General features: G+C 43.0%; 1 protein-coding gene across 1 annotated transcript; it reads right to left on the minus strand.

The window, feature by feature from the left end:
• Positions 1 to 8560: 8560 nt before the first annotated feature.
• LOC135550472 (short transient receptor potential channel 7-like) lies at positions 8561 to 18952 on the minus strand. Its single transcript, XM_064981316.1, has 12 exons — positions 18300 to 18952; positions 13437 to 14199; positions 12446 to 12628; positions 11897 to 12061; positions 11549 to 11765; positions 11125 to 11367; positions 10378 to 10642; positions 10036 to 10231; positions 9514 to 9735; positions 9328 to 9414; positions 9138 to 9213; positions 8561 to 9002 (listed from the first exon to the last, which is right to left on the minus strand). Exons 1-12 carry the CDS (start codon positions 18689 to 18691, stop codon positions 8863 to 8865), a joined length of 2949 nt encoding a protein of 982 aa, XP_064837388.1. The 5' UTR covers positions 18692 to 18952; the 3' UTR covers positions 8561 to 8862.
• Between the last annotated feature and the right edge of the window lie 1611 nt (positions 18953 to 20563).

Here is a 20563-nt window from a genome sequence, read left to right on the forward strand (position 1 = left end):
TGGGCAAGTGGGGAGAGTGAACCAGGATGTGGGTAGGTTTCTGCAGTTGTATTGCCAGGACCGGCCAGGAGAATGGGCGAGGTACGTCCCATGGGAGGAGGTAGCTCAGAACTCACTCCGCCTCTCCTCCATGAACATGTCACCTTTTCAGTGGGTGTTGGGCTACCAGCCGTTCCTGGCACCGTGGCATCAGAGCCAGACCGAAGCTCCTGCGGTGGAGGAGTGGGTGCAGCGCTCAAAGGAGACCTGGAGGGCCATCCAGGAATCACTCAAACAAGCTGGTGGGTGGCAGAAGAGGAGCGCTGACCGCCACCACAGTGAGGCCCCCGTGTTTGCACCGGGGGACAGGGTCTGGCTCTCGACCCAAAACCTGCCGGAAGTTGAGGCCGCAGTGTGTGGGGCCATTTAAAACCTGTTAAGGCTCGGGACAATACTGCCCCCTTTGGATGAATTGCGTGCCCATAGTAAACTGAAAGGAAATCTGTCCAAAATTGCTAATATATGCATATAATAATTATTATTGAATAGAAAACACTCTAAAGCTTCTAAAACCGTTTGAATTATGTCTGTATGTATAGCAAAACTCACAGGGCAGCCAATCTCCCAAACTAGTTTTGTCATCCAGAAAGTTGGGCCATCTTTGACGTCATCGCCCCCACCCTTCCCAACCAGCTATGGATCTGCGAACAGTTTCTATGTCTTCCGCGAGATGTCCTCTATCAGTAGAGTGTTTAATTGTGCAAATCCCGCGAGTTTTGACCCTTTGGCAGGCAAAATAGCGAGTGTCGCGAGAAAATACATGTGCTTTCAGGTGCGCGTTGGGCACAGAGCTCCCTTTGTTCCAACTTGCATGAGAAGAAGTCAGATTGTCGGTTTGAATTGAGAATTGTTTTGTACGTTAATAACATCCTAAAGCTTAATTCTGCACTTAGTTTGACCAGTTTAGTCGACATATAATATGTAATTTTGAAGTTTTGTTGCGCAACTGTTCGGGACCAGAAGTAATTTTGGATGCATTTCAGCTGAAGCTGTTAGCATATGCTAATACAAAGACACACGACTTGAAACCAAACTATGTATTGGGTAAGTAGGACTCCTTCCACTACATTCTGATCGAAGACCATCAAAGGTAAGGGAATATTTATGTTGTAATTTTGTGTTTCTGTTGACTCCAACATAGCGGAGAAATATTGCTTATGTCTGAGCGCCGTCTCAGATTATTGAATAGTGAACGATTTCTGTAACATTAAAAAGAAATGTGACAAAGCGATTGCATTAAGAAGCAGTGTATCTTTCTAACTATATGTAGAACATGTGTATTTAGTCAAAGTTTATGATGTGTATTGCTGTTATCTGGCGTTATCTGGCGGAGCTATCTATAATTTTTCCTGACATTTTTTTGCATTTTCTGAACATGGCGGCAATGTAAACGGAGATTTATGGATATAAATTGCATATTATTGAAAAAAACATAAATGTACTGTGTAACATGTCCTATTACTGTCATCTGATGAAGATTTTCAAAAGGTTAGTGAATTATTTTTCTTTTAATCCTGCGTTTGTGATTGCATCTTTTGTTCGACAAAATGGCTACATATCGTCTGTGTCTTTGTGGTGGTTTGACATACATATGTGCTATGTTTTCGCCATAAAACATTTTAGAAATCTGACTCGCTGAGTAGATGAACAAGGTGTTTATCTTTCATTTGAGCTATTGGAACTTGTTAATGTGTGGAGGTTAAATATTTCTAAGAATATTTTTGCATTCTGTGCGCCACTTTTTGAGTTGAGTGGGGGGGGGGGGGGCCCTTGGGGAATGTGTAGCGTGAACACATTAAAGTCCTGAGGAGGATAAATGAGGTGTGTTATAGGTTACAGCTCCCTTCTACTATTGTATTAACCCCTCATTTCATGTGTCTCTCCTCAGGCCGGTGGTAGCTGGTCCCCTGCAGGAAGGTGAGGTGCCGGAGGTCCCTCCGCCCCCTCTGGACATCGAGGGGTACCTGGCGTACACAGTACGTTCTATTCTAGATGCCGGTTGAGGGGCCTACAGTACCTTGTGGACTGGGAGGGGTACGGTCCGGGGGAGAGGTGCTGGGTACCAGTGGGGGACATCTTGAATCCATCACTGCTGAGGGATTTCTATCGCCTCCATCCAGATCGCCCTGTGCCTCGCCCTCTGGGTCGCCGCGCTGCAGGAGCCGCGCGTAAGGGGAGTACTGTCACGACTTCCACCAAAGGTGGATCCCCTTCCTGTTCGGGCTGAGCTAGGCGGTCGTTGTCATCCGGTCTACTAGCTGCCAATGATTCCCTTTTCCTTTTCTGTTGGTTACGTCTTATTGGTTTCACCTGTTTCTCGTTTGGGGTTTGGTTTAGGGCTATTTAAGCCTGTTTTGCTCGCCTGCTTTTGTGAGGGCTTGTTTCTCTGTTCTGTTTTGTGGATGGTATTGTTTGTATATTTCCGGACTGTTTGTGTCCTGTTTTGGGCAGGTAATTTATTCGCCTGTTGTTTTGGCATGACCTTTTCTCACCGGAATAAATATGGTTTTCCTTTAACCTCTGCTCTCTTTGCCTGACTCCGCACCCACCACTCCTAGTTAGCTTTTGACTGATTCCAATTAGCTTTTGTAAAAGTCATTAGCCTAGGGGTTCACAAACCTTTTTCAACCTACACTGTAATTGTTTAAATTATGTATTCAATATAGACAAGAAAAATACAATTATGTGTGTGTTTTTGGTTTAAGCACACTGTGTTTGTCTATTGTTGTGACTAAGATGAAGATCAGATAAAATTTTATGACAAATTTATGCAGAAATCCAGGTAATTCCAAAGGGTTCACATACTTTTTCTTGCCACTGTATACCCACGTGGGTGATTGAAAGATGAACTGAGGTTGGTTGTAGTAATGCACCTTATTATGAAAGTTAATTGCCATATAAAGTCCAAAGAAGAAAGAAAAGCCTGGAAGGAGGAGAGATGAGGCTAGCGGACTGAACTCCACTCCATGGTGAAGGAAGTTTATGATTAACGTCTCCAAGAGTGAAGCAGAGACCAGACATGGTAGAATCAAGCTCCGACTACAGATTCCTCCAAGGTCAACACTTAAAAAAATGTAAATCATGAAATGCCTACATTGTTTGTCCTCTGTAGTTGCGTGCCTTTCTTTGTTTGCTGAAATCCATACTTTTTGCAATTAACGTTTAATCAAATACAACCAAAAACGTTTTACCAGTGGCGTAAAGTACTTTAAAGTACTTAATGTCACGGGTGTCGTCTTCTGAAGAAGAGGAATCGGACCAAAGCGCAGCGTGGTAAGTGTTCATGCTTTTAATTGAAACTGAACACTATAACAAAATAACAAAGCGAATAACCGAAACAGTCCTGTCAGGTGCAAAACACTAAACAGAAAATTAACTTCCCACAAACACAGTTGGGAAAAAGCTACCTAAGTATGGTTCCCAATCAGAGACAGCTGTCTATCTGATTGGGAACCATACTTAGGTACCCTTTTTTCCACCTGTGTTTGTGGGAAGTTAATTTTGTTTGATGGCACATAGCCTTAAGCGTCACAGTTTGTTTTGTATTGTTTATTGTTTTGTCGGTATCATTTCTTAAATAAAGTCAAATGTACGCTCACCACGCTGCACCTTGGTCCTCATCCTTCAACAGCTGTGACAGAACGACCCACCACCAAAGGACCAAGCAGCGTGGTAAAGAGGACTACTGGACATGGGAAGAGATCCTGGATGGTAAGGGACCCTGGAGGCAGGCTGGGGTGTATCTCCATCCACAGGAGGAACAGGAGGCAGCTAAGGCGGAGAGGCAACATTATGAGGGAACACGGCTGGCAATGGAGCCCGAGAGGCAGCCCCCCCAACATTTGGGGGGGCACACGGGGAGTGTGGCTGAGTCAGGTTGGAGACCTGAACCAACTCCCCGTGCTTACCGTTGTGAGCATGTGACTGGTCAGGCCCAGTGCTATGGGGTGATGCGCACTGCATTGAGGCTGAGCATTCACAGGCCGGTGTGCTCGGTGCCAGCATCCCGCATGTGCTGGGTGGAGGAGGGCATCCAGCCAGAACGGGTGGTGCCAGCTCTGCGCCGAGACCTCCAGTGCGCCTCCACGGCCCAGTGTATCCGGTGCCTCGGCTAAGGAAGAGGCCTCCTGTGTGTCTCCCCATCCTGGTGAGTCCTGTGCCTGCGCCCAGCCCGGAGCCTCCAGAGACGGTCGCCAGTCCGGAACCTCCAGCGATGACAGTCACCAGTCCGGGGCCCGCTACGAGGGCGCCCAGTCCGGGGACCGCAACGAGGGTCCTAAGTCCGTGGCCCGCACCAGTCCGGGGCCCGCTACGGCACCACCAAAGTGGGGTGAGTCAGCGGTGGAGAGTGCTGAGTGTCCCGCACCTGAGGGGCCGCCGCGAATATATGCCCACCCAGACACTGCCCTATAGGTTTAGGTTTTGCGGCTGTAGTCCGCACCTTTGGGGGGGGGGGGGGGTGGTACAGTCAGCCCCTGACCTTAGAGATCCTTTTATGTCTCTATTTTTCTTTGGTCAGGGCGTGATTTGGGGTGGGCATTCTATGTTTTGTGTTTTGTTTTTCTATGTTTTGGCCAGGTATGGTTCTCAATCAGGGACAGCTGTCCATCGTTGTCTCTGATTGGGAGTGATACTTAGGTACCCTCTTCCCCACCTGTGATTGTGGGGAGTTAACTTTGTTTGATGGCACATAGCCTTAAGCTTCACAGTTTGTTTTGTATTGTTTATTGTTTTGTCTGCGTCATTTCTTAAATAAAGTAAAATGTACGCTCACCACGCTTGGTCCTCATCCTTCAACAGCCTTGACACTTAAGTAGTTTTGTGGGGTATATGTACTTTACTATTAATATATTTGACAACTTTTACTTTGCTACATTCCCAACGAAAATAGTTTTACTCCATACATTTTCCCTGACACCCAAAGGTACTAGTTACATTTTGAATGCTTAGCATGACAGAAAATATTCCAATTCACACACTTTTTTCAAGGGAACATCCCTGGTCATCCCAATGACTCTGATCTGGCGGACTCGCTAAACACAAATGCTTTGTTTGCCAATGATGTCTGATTATTGGAGTGTGTCCCTGGCTATCTGTAAATACCTGCTAAGTAGGTGTACAGTACCAGTCAAACGTTTGGACACACCTACTCATTCCATTCAAGATTCTTCAATGTTGCCACCCTTTGCCTTGATGACAGCTTTGCACACTGTTGGCATTCTCTCAACCAGCTTCATTAGGTGCATTTGGAATGCATTTCAATTAACAGATGTGCCTTGTTAATTTGTGGAATTTCTATTCTTCTTAATGTATTTGAGCCAATCAGTCGTGTTGTGATAAGGTAGGGGTGGTATTCAGAAGATAGCCCTATTTGGTAAAAGGCCAAGTCCATATTATGGCAAGAACAGCTCAAATAAGCAAAGAGAAATGACAGTCCATCATTACTTCAAGACATGAAGGTCAGTCAATCCGAAACATTTCAAGAACTATGAAAGTTTCTTCAAGTGCAGTCGCAAAAACCATCAAGAGCTATGATGAAACTGACTCTCATGAAGACCGCCACAGGAAGACCCAGAGTTACCTCTGCTGCAGGGGATAAGTTCATTAGAGTTACCAGCCTCAGAAACTGCAGCCCCAAAAAAATGCTTCACAGAGTTCAAGTAATTGACACATCTCAACATCAACTGTTCAGAGGGGTCTGCGTGAATCAGGCCTTCATGGTCAAATTGCTGCAAAGAAACCACTACCAAAGGACACAAATAAGAAGAAGAGACTTGCTTGGGCCAAGAAATTAGCAATGGACATTAAACCAGTGGAAAACGGTCCTTTAGTCTGATGAGAACAAATGTGAAATTTTTAGTTCCAACCGCCGTGTCTTTGTAAGTCGCAGAGTAGGTGAACGAATGATCTCCGCAGGTGTAGTTCCCACAGTGAAGCATGGAATTGGAGGTTTGATGGTGTGGGTGTGCTTTGCTGGTGACACTGTCTGATTTATTTACAATTCAAGGCACACTTTAACAGCATGACTACCACATAATTCTGCAGCGATACGTCATCCCATCTGGTTTGCGCTTAGTCCCACTATCATTTGTTTTACAACAGGACAATGACCCAACACACCCCAGGCTGTGTAAGGGCTATTTGACCAAGAAGGAGAGGGATGGAGATCTGCATAAGATGACCTGGCCTCCACAATCACCCAACCTCATCTCAATTGAGATGGTTTGGGATGAGTTGGACTGCAGAGTGAAGGAAAATGCTCAGCATATGTGGGAACTCCTTCAAGACTGTTGGAAAAGCATTCCAAGTGAAACTGGTTGAGAGAATGCCAAAGCTGTCACCAAGGCAAAGTGTGGCTACTTTGAAGGATCTACAATCTAAAATATATTATGGCTTGTTTAACATGTTTTTGGTTACTACATGATTCCATATGAAATATTTAATAGTTTTGATGTCTTCACTATTATTCTACAATGTAGAAAATATTTTTTTAAACTAAGAAAAACCCTTGAATGAGTAGGTGCCCAAACTATTGACTGGTACTGTACATATCTACCTCAATTTCCTTGTACCCCTGTACATCGGTTGGTACTGGTACCCCATGTATATAGTCAAGCTATCATTGCTCATTGTGTATTTATTCCTTGTGTTACAATTATTTGTATTGTTCTTTTTTTTATTTTGCATTTTTGGGAAGGGCCCATAAGAAAGCATTTTACTGATATTTTACACCTGTTATTTACGAAGTATGTGAAAATCAAATTTGGTGGGATCTGTAGATTGTATGATTTTTGTTTGTTTTGACAATTAGTATTTGGAGCTCTAGGCCCACGTCTTCGGAGATTCAATTTGCCATCATTGAGAAACCAAAACAAGCACAAAGTTGCTGGTTGTATTTCATTAACGTTTATTTAGAAAGTGTGGAGTTCAGCAAACAATGAAAGGCATGCATCTGCAGAGGACAGAAATGGGTACACGGTAGGTGTTTAATGATTTATATTTTTGAAGTATTGACCTTGTGGCGAATCAATGTAGTCGGAGCTAGTTTCCACAAAGCCTGGTATCTGTTCTGCTCTGTTGGTGAAGCTCATATATACACCTGCACTGTCGTGGCAAGATGTTGGCTAGAGTGTATGTTCCAATACCAGAGTGGGCACACTCGCTATATAACGCTAAACAATTTCTGTGAGAAAACCATCAGTAGAGTTGAAAATGTGATGCAAACCCATTTAACTTGTATTTGTTTATTCAGTACATGGGAATTTAATAGCAAAAGGTATTTTTTTGTGCTCTGTCATCACGCACAGCTTTTAATAGGATTTGATGGAAACACATCTCTGGTGCATATTGTTTTTATGCAGATTTTACAATAATCGTATGACAATCTGTCACCAATTGGATGTAAACATAGCTATTGAGAGGAATAATAATGTCTTAGAGTCTTTAAGGTACTACCTCGGTCATAGTTTGTTGGACAAAGCTTATGATGAAACGATTGGAGTGTTTTGATATATGCCGTAAATAAGGTCTGTGGTATACGTTTTGTTCCATGAGATTATCTTCATCAGCTAACGTCACTTTGTGCATTTTTAAGCATTTATGAAATAAATAAAAAAGCACAAGTTTTCTTAACTTATAAAGGTTGTGTTAACTGAACTGACTGATATCTCATAGAACAAAATGTATAAGATCTCCTAAGCCTGTGTTAACCACAGACCTTATTTCCGGCATTTACCTCAAAACCTTATTCATTCCCCATTCATTTTCCCCTAAGGCATTGCTGAAGGAACTAGAGGTAACTTCTTTCAGGTTTTTAGGACTATACGCTGGCGATCGAGATCTACATGTTGATCCTCACTTGTGTTTTGTCTTATTAGACCAATATATTGTTGAAAGACAGATTTACTAGATCTGGAGTATGGCAAGTTGAGTGCAGTACTATTGCTCCTTTAATAGTTATTTATATAGTTAAATGTGTGTATTGTTTGCAACGGTCAGTTTGGGAAGATATATTCGCTTGCCTTGTTCATCATTCATTTGAATTTCCTAATTCATGTTTACTGATAAAGGACATCATGCCGCTTATTTTATAGCAAGTATCACTTACTCCTGATTCGACGCACACAGATTCTCGAACCTATGACCTCTGTCTTGCTAGCACATTTAGCCTCCCTCCTAAAGGATCTTACCAGTCAGCGCTAAAAGACAACACTAGCTAGGGAGTAAATTTCACACATCCCACTTACCCCAACTTTGAGCTGAGTGCAACTGTAGATCCAGGTCAAGGCACCACTATAAAGGACATAACACTGCCTGTTTAGTGATTACCACTACCTGATTCAGCTCACACTGAGGCTTGAACCCAGGACCTCTGCCTTGGTAGCACACATGACCACCCTCCTGCAGCGCCTTACCAATTGGCACCACACGAGCAAGCTAGCTATTTGGTGGTGCAAGTGGGGATGTTTCAGGCTGAGGAGTGTCCTGCAATAGCATCAATAATACAGGCAGGCCGACTCAATAATAATAATAATTTTATTTAAAAATGTCTAAATATTTCAATACAAACATTTTTTTTTACAAATGTAAAATACTCTTGTCTACACACATTCATCAGCATTCCGCCAAGGTTATCCTACTACTTTACAGGCAGAATTATTTAATGTGAATATATATATTTATTTGAATATAGAGGAACACAACTACAGCGAGCCTACACTGCATCTCAAAGTGGAGTGCAATCCCAGAATTTAACAACACACTATGAATCTAAGTTAAGGTTTTATACAAAGTTCTTATACAGAGAACACCCCTCAATTCCCATCAGGGTTTCTTGGCATTCTTGCTAAGCTTGTCACCAAGCTGTTGGATCAAGTCAGCTAGTTCCTCTGTGGCCTGAGACTTCTCCTCCAGGAGCTCATATCGCAGGCTGGAGATGTCCTGCTTGATCTCCTTCAGCTCACCTGCAAGGCATGCACCACAGGTTATTGATCGCTCAATCCACTACAACTCCATGTCACAGCCTTGCAGCTGTAAGAATGATGAGTATTCCACAACAGCTTTGAGATCTTACATGAATGGATAGGAATCATTCTCACCTTCGTTGATTTCGTCATTTTCACTGTCAACCTGAGCCTTTAGCACGTATCTCTTAATGAGCCTCTTCATCAGTTTCTTTCAAGAAAATAGGGAGAATCTGAACTTTAGAGACAACAGTTCAGAATGTAGCATGTCTGAATATCGTCTGATCTTGCTAATTAATCAAATTGACCTGTATGAAGGAAGTACCTGGTATCGAGTAGGATGTTTGATGGGTTTTCTAATGGTGAAGTCATCCTGCCCTGGTGTCCTGGTTTGAGGTCTGTACTGATTAAGCTGAAATGGAACAGAAACCACACACCCATTAAAATTTCATAAATTAAAGAGGAAGATATATAACTGGCTACAGCCTCTCCCTAAAAGCCAACTTCTGACCTTAAATCGCAAATTGATCATGGCTGTCTCACGCTGGTTGTCATGGTGACGAGCTTTGGACTTGCACAGCCTCACCAGACAAGCCCTTGTGCGCAGAGCTAGGTAGTAGAAAGACTTGGGGCTGGGAACCAGGTTAAATGGTGGGGGCAAAGTACGCCCCTCGTCAAAGTAGGATAGCCAGAGTTTGGCACGGGCAAACTTCCACTCCACATCAGCATCCTCCTGTTGAGATTGAGACAGGCCATGATATAAAATGGAGAGTAGTGATAGGTGAGGGGCAATGACTCAGTTTGGAGCACAATCATACAATTAATCTAATATGGTCTGATTATTTCATCATAACTGCTCACAACAGTGTACTCACAAAATGGTACATGAATACAACATGAACATAACCGTATAACAACTCACCCATACTGTAAATTGACATAATTCCACTCTGACCTCAAATCATTGATTATTGACAATATATCTCCTGTGAATTCCCTAGTGGTGTTTGGGCCTATTGGTTCCTAGTCTCACCTCAATCTCTTGATAGGAGTGATTGATCATTGCAATCAGCATGTTGAGCAGTACGATTACCATGGTTACATTGTAGACGCCAAAGAGAACATAACCAATGTTCTCTATGAACTTATGGTCATACTTCAAGACCACAGAGATAACCTCGGACAAGCCGAAGATGGACCAAAATAGAGTCTTAAAACTCTCCTCCACCCTGTGAACACACATAATCAAACAAAACACACACGCGTGCAAACGCACACACGGACATTAATAAATAACACACAAATGAATACATAGACATACATACATCTCTACTTAAAGCACTTAATTTACAGGAACAGGCAGGAGGGCACTTACGTGGTGAAGGCGGGGTTGTACTTGGCACCAAGGTAATAGGAATATAGATTGAACATGCCAATCATGAAAGCTAGGAAGACCATTATGAAGATGACCATGAACTTGAAGATGTCCTTGACCGTCCGGCCGAGGGAGATTTGAAGTGGGCCGAAGCTCTCATTGGCAGGCAAGATATAGGCAATGCGGGAGAAACTGAGCACCACCGCAATGGAGTACAAACCCTCGGAGATCAGCTGAGGGTCGGAGGGTAACCACCTGTTCCTGGCTGAGAGAGAGAGGTTGCTGTTAAATGTCACTTGGTGACCTGGGGACTGACTCAGATTCTATGACATTTCGCTAAAAAATGTGTTATTCACATGGAATTGCTCATTAGGTGGTACTTCACATGGGAGACTCTAGAAACATCTGTGCAAACACCTTTTTATCTTGGTGCTATATAAGGTTCTACCTGCAGTCTGATCACACAACACTGCGTATGTCAATCAAAAATAATTGTATGCAAGGTGATATATTTATTTAGGCATGAAAGAGGAAGACATCACAAAACAGTTCTGAGATCTGGGACTTGAAAAATACTAATTTCAAAACTCCATATTTTGCAGATAAAACCTCATAGTACCAAGTCCTTGATTTTTCATATCATAGGTTGCAGTCCTCTTTTTACATAACTTTTTTTTAATCACCGCTTTTTCAAAAGAATGACCAGAGATTAAGCATTGTTATTATCATTCTCTAAGTGTCACTGACCATGGGTGTAGTATGCTACATTTGGTGGCAGTGAGGCGTTGCTCAGGTCTATGTTGGGCATGTTGGGCACATACATGTCCACATACAGCTGGGCCTCAGAGGCCCTCAGGAAGGCCATGAGCCGAGCTGTGAAGGATGCCACGAAGATGGACAGCATGCCAAAGTCTAGCACGTTCCATAGGTGCATGATGTACTCCCTAGGCCCATCAGCCCAGATCTCCTTACACTCCGACCAGATCATCCCTAATGAAGAGAGTGCTTTTCAGTAGGTGCAAAAGCTCTCTGTTTTGAGCATACGAGTGGTATGATTTGAATACTTTAAGATTTTATTCATGGTGAAGAGACAGGTACAAAGACATATGAATAGACTAGATAATAAAGTCTCTCCCACAAAAGCAGCTGTTTGAAAACCAGAATAAATTACCAAGCACCCAATTCATGATGAGCATCTCAGTCCAGGAGAACTGACTGGTTTTGACCCTGAACACCTGATGAGGGTGGTCTGTTATTGTCTCATTGGGAAGGTTCTTGACCCCTTCGAAGCGGTCCGAGGCATTGATTACCAGTAGTCCAAGGAAGATCGTGAATGACACAGCATGGGCCACAAACTTCATGAAGGGACTGCGGAGAATCTGACCCAACTGATATAGAGGAAATCAACCGCATAAATGGCAACCATCAACCTCATGATACAAACATATCACTATTTTTAATAACACAAACGTGTTAATGAGTGATTCTAAGAACACAATAGAAAGGGGATTGTGTGTACCTTACTGCAGGGCATGACCCAGTATGCAATGGCGAGGAAAGGAAGGCCGATCGCCACTCCCAGGACTGTCCAGCATTTGACCCCAACAGACTGCTGCCTAAGTCCAGCTAGGTTCTCATACCACAGGGTCAGGAGCTGCTGCTGACAGTTAGGATGGGCCACAAACTACAGAGACATGATGAAAAATAACTATGACATACTACAACATTGATAACCATAGGCAAAGGGTGACTTCTTTGTCATACCTTGCATATTATTGTGTTGTAGAATCCATTGTTGGATGTGAAACAGCTGTAAAACACGTATTTCATTTATATCCCATTCCAGATTGCCTCTTAAATAAACCCTTTATAGGGGACGTGAAGATAGGGAGAATATAACGAAATGTGTCTTTCTCATTGTGCTCTTGAGACTGATTGCAATGCAAATTTAAGAATATTAAATCACGCTAGACACAATAACAGAGATGTACAAAGACAAACACCAGAGTTAGGAAACATTTAAAATAGCATGTTTGATTTCAGATTAAGGTTGAGTGGTTCAGCTAACCTTTTTGACCTCGTACTTAATGGCCAGTTTGACCCGGATGAGGCAGGGTCGACTGTGATCACTGGGCAGAGCTTGGTCCACATCCCCATTCAAAATGGCCTCCACCTCCTCCGTGTCTCTGCATAAGTCAAGCACTCCCACCACAAAGTCTTTACACTGCATGGACAGCTTCCTGTAGTCATTCTACACAGAGAGTAGAGAGCGAGAGCGAGAGCGAGAGAGAAGGATAGGGAGAGAAAGAAAAGGAGAGGAAAAGAGATGTGAGAATTATTTAAAATGAGGCAAACCCCAGGGGTCACACCTTTTTGTGAATTGTTAATGTCAGTCTCTCACTGTTTGCTCTACATGTAAAATATTCCAATAGAAACCTGGAAAACCACAGACCTTTTCTGCACTGACAAATGCTGTGTATATTTTCTTATCTCATTCAGGCAGGGTTTGTGGGTGTGAGTTTGCATGCCACTGTTTGTGTTGGTCACACATGGTTCTTTATAAATGTGCATAAACTGTGTATGCATGCACTTGTACGTCTTTCTGTGGGTGTTCCTCAGACAGAGGAGATACAGTGTGTGTGTCTGTGTTTATACCCATCTACGTTAAACCTCCACCCAAACTCTTTGGAGAGGTCTGTAATCAGTATAAATTAACGTTGCGATAATTTCTAACCGGCAATGACCGATTTGAGATTGGGACCAATCTTCATTTTCTCACAGCGGGTTCCAATAATATTAGAGTGTGTCATTTGGTGAAGTGAAGCTGTACATGGACTAACTGATTTCATCTCTTCCCAATTAATCATTTCTGTGAGTAATCAAAAGACAAAAGTCAGCTCTAGGGCTTTCACAAAAATATCTGCACAAAGCTTTTAAATATTGCAAAATGAGTAAGGAGGGGGGAGAGCATGTGTGAGAGAAAGCAAGGCAATACATTACATAGGTGAAAAGTAAACCCTTTCCTTCACCCTCAAGCTTGGTCTTTGCGTTTTTCTCACCTTGAACTCAGTCTCGATGTTGGCGAGGCGAGCCAGCTCGTTGCTGAGCTCCAGAGCTGTGAATACAGGGTCCTCACTAGACAGGGAGAGGTAGGCAGCGCTGGCTAACCCTTTATAGGCATTCATCCTGGAGCGGGAGTGGCTGAACGAGTCACGACACTGCTTGTCATGACACTCATTACATTTACAAAAGTAATCATGGGGTTTCTCGATGCGTGCTCCCTTCATCAACAGAGTGTGCACTATCTCATACTCCTGGCAATGTGCAGCCAAGATGACCGGGGTCACGTCATGGGAAAAACGTGTACCGTCTTCATCGTAAGCATAAAAGTCATCATCTCTTAGCTCCTGTTCCAGGGGGCTTAGGGTTAGGCGCAGCCCACCTCCGAATGCAGGGTGGGCCAGGATAGCCTCTACGATGCGCACATAGCCCTTACTGATGGCAAAGAGTAGACCATCCCCCACACGCGCCAGCCCCTCCTTCTTCAGCAGCAGCTCTGTCACCTCCAAGTGCTCATTACCCACAGCCAACTGCAGTGCATTCTGGCCCATGTAGTCCACACAGTTGACGTTGAGGGTCTTGGACTCCTCCAGCATCTTACGCACCACTGGGATGTTCCCGTACTCAGCAGCATCTAGGAAGCGCTCCTCCTCTGAAGTGAGACTGGTGCCCCGCTCACTGAACATGTAAGCAGGCCCACGGATAGCCTGCCGACGGCCCTTCTCTCGCACAGTCGTTTTTCTACGGTGCATGTTCTCAACTCTGGATGGAGAAGGACGGTGACAAAAAACACTATTCAGACTACAAGGAAGTTGACAGGAACTGAAGAGAAGAGCAAGCTGAAGAAAACAACATTCAGTGCAGATGTTTATTTACACTTTTCCAAATGATAGAGTCGGGAGTGCTTTAATAGTTTTTTGTTAACTACAATGGCATGAGTATGTAATTTCAGCATGTATAATACACAACATTCTTAGTCTCCACAGATTTTTTTACTAAGCCATTGGATGACAGGTGTGTCTCTATGGAGATATGTGTGATCTGCATCTGTTGAATGATGGCTTTATTTGACAGCCAGAGGTTTGCTGTGTGTGGGCCTACAGTACTAGCTAAGCAAGACATATACTTAAGTTACTGATGGTGATGCAAGGTCCATGAGCTTGCATCAAGGTCCATGAGCTCAACAGGATACAGTAGTTTTACATATTTGGTTATATTATGTTTGTTTACAAATACTCAAAATGGGAGTGTTAGACATAATAGGAATGTCATATCATAGCAGGCCTACCCATAAATAATGTAGTATCTCATAAATAATGTAGTAAGACAGGTATAGGAAGACAGTTGTACTAAACTTAAGACTGATTTATAAATTATTTTTCAGGAATCTATGGCTATACCATGGTCAACCCACACAGACAGTGTGGTGAAGAAGGTATAACAGCACCTCTTCAACCTCAGGAGGCTGAAGAAATTAGATTTAGCCCCTAAGACCCTGACAAACGTTTACAGATGCACCAATGAGATCATCCTGTCGGGCTGGTACTGCAACTGCACCGACCACAACTGCAGTGCTCTCCAGAGGGTGGTGAGGTCTGCCCAATGCATCACCGGGGCATACTGCCTACCCTGCAGAACATCTACAGCACCCGGTGTTACAGGAAGGCCAAGAATATCATCTAGGACCTCAGCCACCCTGTCATGCCCTGACCTTAGTTATCTTATAAATATTTTTTTTTATAGGTCAGGGTGTGACGAGGGTGGTATGTGTGTTTTGGTCTTGTCTAGGGTTTTTTGTACATTTATGGGGTTTTGGTTTGTCTAGGTATATGTAGGTCTGTGGTGGCCTGAATTGGTTCCCAATCAGAGGCAGCTGTTTATCGTTGTCTCTGATTGGGGATTGGGATTTATACCTGTGTTCTCTGTTTGTCTTGTCTCGTCAAGCCTACCAGCATGTTTTTCTATATTCCTTTTCGCTTTAGTCCCTGTTTTCTAGTTCTTCCGGTTTTGACCATTCTGCCTGCTCTGAGTCTGCCTGCCGTTCTGCACCTTACAGACTCTGCCCTGGATTACCGACCTCTGCCTGCCCTTGACCTGTTTGTCTGTAAATAAACTTCTATGATTCAAATTATCTGCATCTGGGTCTTATCCTGAGTTCTGATAGTTACACAGTAGGTAGTGTAAAGCAGAGCACAGAATTTTCGACCAACCTTTACTTGGTCATACTTCCTCAATTCCGACTTGGAAGACAACCATCTTCTAAACTTCAATGTCTAGTTCCAAGGGGTTAATTTGAATTTAGAAAATGCTCCGTTATTAAATAAATGTTTTGCTCCATGAAGTAATACAACGGGTACAAATCTTCTCATTGATCGAGCCGAGTGTCACCATGTAATTCAGCACTTTGCGGTGGACACCCACCTTTCTCAATCAATGAGAGAAGATTTGAAATAGACAAGATGGCGGCTCTATGCCTGTCAATGCTCTTGTCTATTTCAAACTCAAGTGTTTAAAATTCCAAAAACGAGCGACACTGAATAATGTAGTTTCTTGGAATAGCCCTGTCCCTATATTTCTCAATACACCATTTAAGGTGTCTTACGGAGTTTACATAAATCCAGTTATTAAGTTACATTTCAAGATAAACTTATAATTAGGTTGTTCCTTTAGATGATCTGATAGCTGATACTTTGGTCTTTGAAAATATATCTTTTAAATGTTGTCAATATTAAGAAAATGTGTACTAAAAAAAGTTGAGGTTTCCCCATCTTTCAAGAATCCCTGACACTGGGTAAGTTCACAACTTTTTTTGGACAAGCTATGTTTTCAATAATGTTATGTTTCCATTAATTCTGATTATTTCCAGGGATACACAACATCCTGAAATATATGTAGATATGTTTGTTAGATATGATGCTATACTTCCCTTGATGCTGTGGTGTAGTGGAGGGAATACGCAGGTATACCCACTTATTGAATGTGGGCATACTCGTTTCTTAATAATCCCCACGGATGCATATCAAAGTAGTGGAGGTATACGCCAAATCAATTAATAAGGCTGATGGAACAGACCAGAATATTTAGCTTAAAATGTTGAACTATTACATCATCACATTTTAGGCGCAGCAATGGAGGTAGGCCTATGTACGATTGTTCCAAAATGCAATCTGCGGGAAAAACAGTTCTAAAATGAGCACTGCGCAAAGTGGTTTCAAGGACAGAGATTGAAATGTCAGTTAGAAATTTTGAAAGGCAGAACCAAAGATGCAACCACTATCATGAGTTGCTAATATGACTATGAAATGACAACAAAAGAGTTGAAAGAAAACCAACATAACAGGAGAATGTATAAGAAGTCTATGTGAAAGTATGAGGAAGTCTTTATAAAAATAATTGCCGACACGTTTCTATGGTGGGATTTTAGCTATAGGTAACTTTGAAGCAAGATAAGACATGCCTCAAAATATGAAGTAAAACGTCCAGGTTTCAAACAATTAACGGACAGGAAAAATATAGCCATACTAATGATACTCTATGCCTACCAGGCAGTATGATATCATGATTATTTGCGTTAAACCATTGGCCATCTGTTGTGCAAACTCCATCTCCTGTACTACAGAAACACTGCTAACTGACAACAGTGCTTGGTGCCTGTGCACTTGAATTGAAGGTTAACTACACTGAAAAATAAAACTGTCTTAGATTTTTTCCAGACATCAAGAGTGTTCTTCTGAGGAAGCATTGTGCACTGAGTAAGCATTGTGGTTTAAGTATTGTTTTGGAAAAATGCATAAAGTGACTAAAATTATTGGGATCGTTGTACCATCCACGGGACAGTTGAGCTAACGTATGCTAATTCGATTAGCATGAGGTTGTAAGTAACAAGATAATTTCCCAGGACATAGACATATCTGATAGTCAGAAAGTTTAAATTCTTGTTAATCTAACTGAACTGTACAATTTACAGTAGCTATTACAGTGAAATAATACCATGCTATTGTTTGAGGATAGTGCACAATTTTGAACATAAAGCTATTAATAAACAAATTAGGCACATTTGGGTAGTCTTTATACACAATTATGAACAGAAATGCAATGGTTCATTGCATCAGTCTAAAGCTTTGCACAAATTGCTACAAATCTCGTGGCCAAAGTCTATATTCCCCCTGGGCTTGAATAATACATTATGGCCTTTCTCTTACATTTCAAAGATGATGGTTAAAAACAAAACAAACGGTTGTTTTTTTTTCTTTGTATTATCTTTTACCATATCTAGTGTGTTATATTCTCCTACATTCTTTTCACATTTCCACAAACTGTTTCCTTTCAAATGGTATCAAGAAAATGCACATCCTTTCTTCAGGGCCTGAGCTACAGCTAGTTAGATTTGGGTATGTCATTTTAGGCGAAAATTGAAAGAAAACGGGGCAGATCCTTAAGAGGTTTGAGCAAAAACCTGAATAATAAAAGAAAAATCAGAAACCTTTGAATTTCTGACTCAGGTGACAGATTTATTTATCATTCAGTAGTAGATCTACTATTAGCCTACTTGCACAGTACAGCTTGGGTTGGCCTGACTATGAACGACAAATATGGGAATTATAATTTTAGGTAATTCAGAGTGTGTCACTTGTTTGTCATATCATTTTTCACACAGGGCGTATTTCCTTCGCTGAGCGGACCGTTTGGGACATTTTCGGCTAAATTCGAGTATACCCACTTCACCAGGCACCACTGCCTTGATGTAGTGATGTTGAATGTAAAAACTGGCTCAACATACCCCACTCTCGGTAATATGATAACATGTCCTGATATTATTATGGTGGTTATTTACGGTATCGCCCAACAAGTGTCGCACTTACGTTTTCTGAGGTGAGTTGCTGTGATCGTACTCAGAATGATCCCACTGGCTGTTGAAATCGTGCAGCCCGTCATCTGAATTCCAAGGGATTTCTTTTACTTGAGACTGATATGCACCGTTGTGGTCCTCATATGTATTCATCGAGACGATTTGTTGGTCGTGATGGTTGGCGTCACTGTACACCGTGTTATCATACCACTCTCCTCTCGGATTCTGTCGTCGTCTGTACAAAGCATCTGGCAGAGTCATACATCGGGTTAAAATTGGGGGATTAAAAAACTGGGTGTCATCGACGACAGTGGATGGTAATGGTTGAGGATCAACCTCCCACTGCTCAGATGCGCTCTCATGACAGTCTCTATTAGGTGGGGAGGAAAGCGCTGTTGCCCTCATCACGAGTGTATGGCTCCAGGTGTCTTTACCTCTCGTCCAGTTCCAACAGTCGTCTACTGGTTCTGAATAGAAAGATTGACCAAATAGTTACCCATAAAACACTCTTGAGCAGTCGCAATAAATTGACAGAGAAAATCCCTCTCTCTCTTTCTCTCTCTGCAATTGATATACGCCTAAATATGGAGTAGGCTGTAATCCAATTAAATTGGGACCCTTTTGTCTGTCAGCCAGTGGTTTTCAACTCTTCTCTGAAAGGATTGTCATGAACTCAACTCCTGTGTGATCTGTAGTGGAGTAGGTACCCATATATAACATCTCAGGTGCACTAATTGCTGCCTGTGAACTGCCAAATCTTCTCTGATGAATTGGGGCTGTCTATTAAATCCCAACATCCTGTTGTGGGGCTTTGATCCACTTCAAAGGCGCAAACAGGGCTGTTCTTTAGTGCAGCAGGTTGCACATTATGCTAATCTAATGTGACTGCACACCATCCAAGCTAAAACAATTTTGTCTTTGCCAGAAAACATAACTAATTTGGCCCTCAGCTTCCTCCTTTCTGCATTGAGGATTGAAAGATATTTTGTGGCTGAAGGTTTTATTTTAAGGATTTTTTAACTTGAATGATGTGTGGTTGGGCCCTGATTTTGTGAGAATTCATAACAAATCATAATGTGTATGCAATCTTGCTTGCACCCATTCATCTAATTATTTTCAGTGGATTAGATTAAAATACAAAAGATGTGTTATGTACTTGAGTGAAGACCCAAAAGCGGTCTTAACAGAAAACAGAGTTCTTTAATGAAAAACAGGAATGGCATAAATCCTCTTCCAACGTAGTCAATGGAACAAAAAGAACGTTAGTATAATGCAGGATGCACCTGCCAGGCGGACTCCGACAGGATAGGACAAGGTGGAAGCAAACGGGACGACAGCTTGCTTCTGGCATCAAAAACACAAACAAGAATCAGACACTGAAAGTAGCAGGAACAGAGAGAGAAATAGAGACCTAATCAGAGGGGAAGAGATAACAGGTGGGAAAGAGTGAATGAGCTAGTTAGGGGAGATGTAGAACAGCTGAAGAATGAGAGACAGAGAAGGTAACCTAAAAAGACCAGCAGAGAGAGACAGAGTGAAGAGAAAGGACAGGAACAGACATAACAAGACATGACAGTACCCCCCCCACTCACCGAGCGCCTCCTGGGCACTCGAGGAGGAAACCTGGCGGCAACGGAGGAAATCATCGATCAGCGAACGGTCCAGCACGTCCCGAGAGGGAACCCAACTCCTCTCCTCAGGACCGTACCCCTCCCAATCCACTAGGTACTGATGACCACGGCCCCGAGGGCGCATGTCCAAAATCTTACGAACCCTGTAGATGGGTGCGCCCTCGACAAGGATGGGGGGGGGGAGGGACGAGCGGGGGCGCGAAGAACGGGCTTAACACAGGAGACATGGAAGACCGGGTGAACGCGACGAAGATAGCGCGGAGAAGAAGTCGCACTGCGACAGGATTAATGACCTGAGAAATACGGAACGGACCAATGAACCGCGGGGCCAACTTGCGAGAAGCTGTCTTAAGGGAAGGTTCTGAGTGGAGAGCCATACTCTCTGACCGCAACAATATCTAGGACTCTTGGTCCTACGCTTATTAGCGGCCCTCACAGTCTGCGCCCTATTACGGCAAAGTGCCGACCTGACCCCCTTCCAGGTGCGCTGAACGCTGGACAAAAGCCTGAGCGGAGGGGACGCAGGACTCGGCGAGCTGAGATGAGAACAGCGGAGGCTGGTACCCGAGGCTACTCTGAAAAGGGGATAGACCGGTAGCAGACGAGGAAGCGAGTTGTGGGCGTACTCTGCCCAGGGGAGCTGTTC

This window comes from Oncorhynchus masou, chromosome 12 (genome assembly GCF_036934945.1).
Source record: "Oncorhynchus masou masou isolate Uvic2021 chromosome 12, UVic_Omas_1.1, whole genome shotgun sequence".
In the NCBI taxonomy this organism is placed as follows: Eukaryota; Metazoa; Chordata; class Actinopteri; order Salmoniformes; family Salmonidae; genus Oncorhynchus; species Oncorhynchus masou.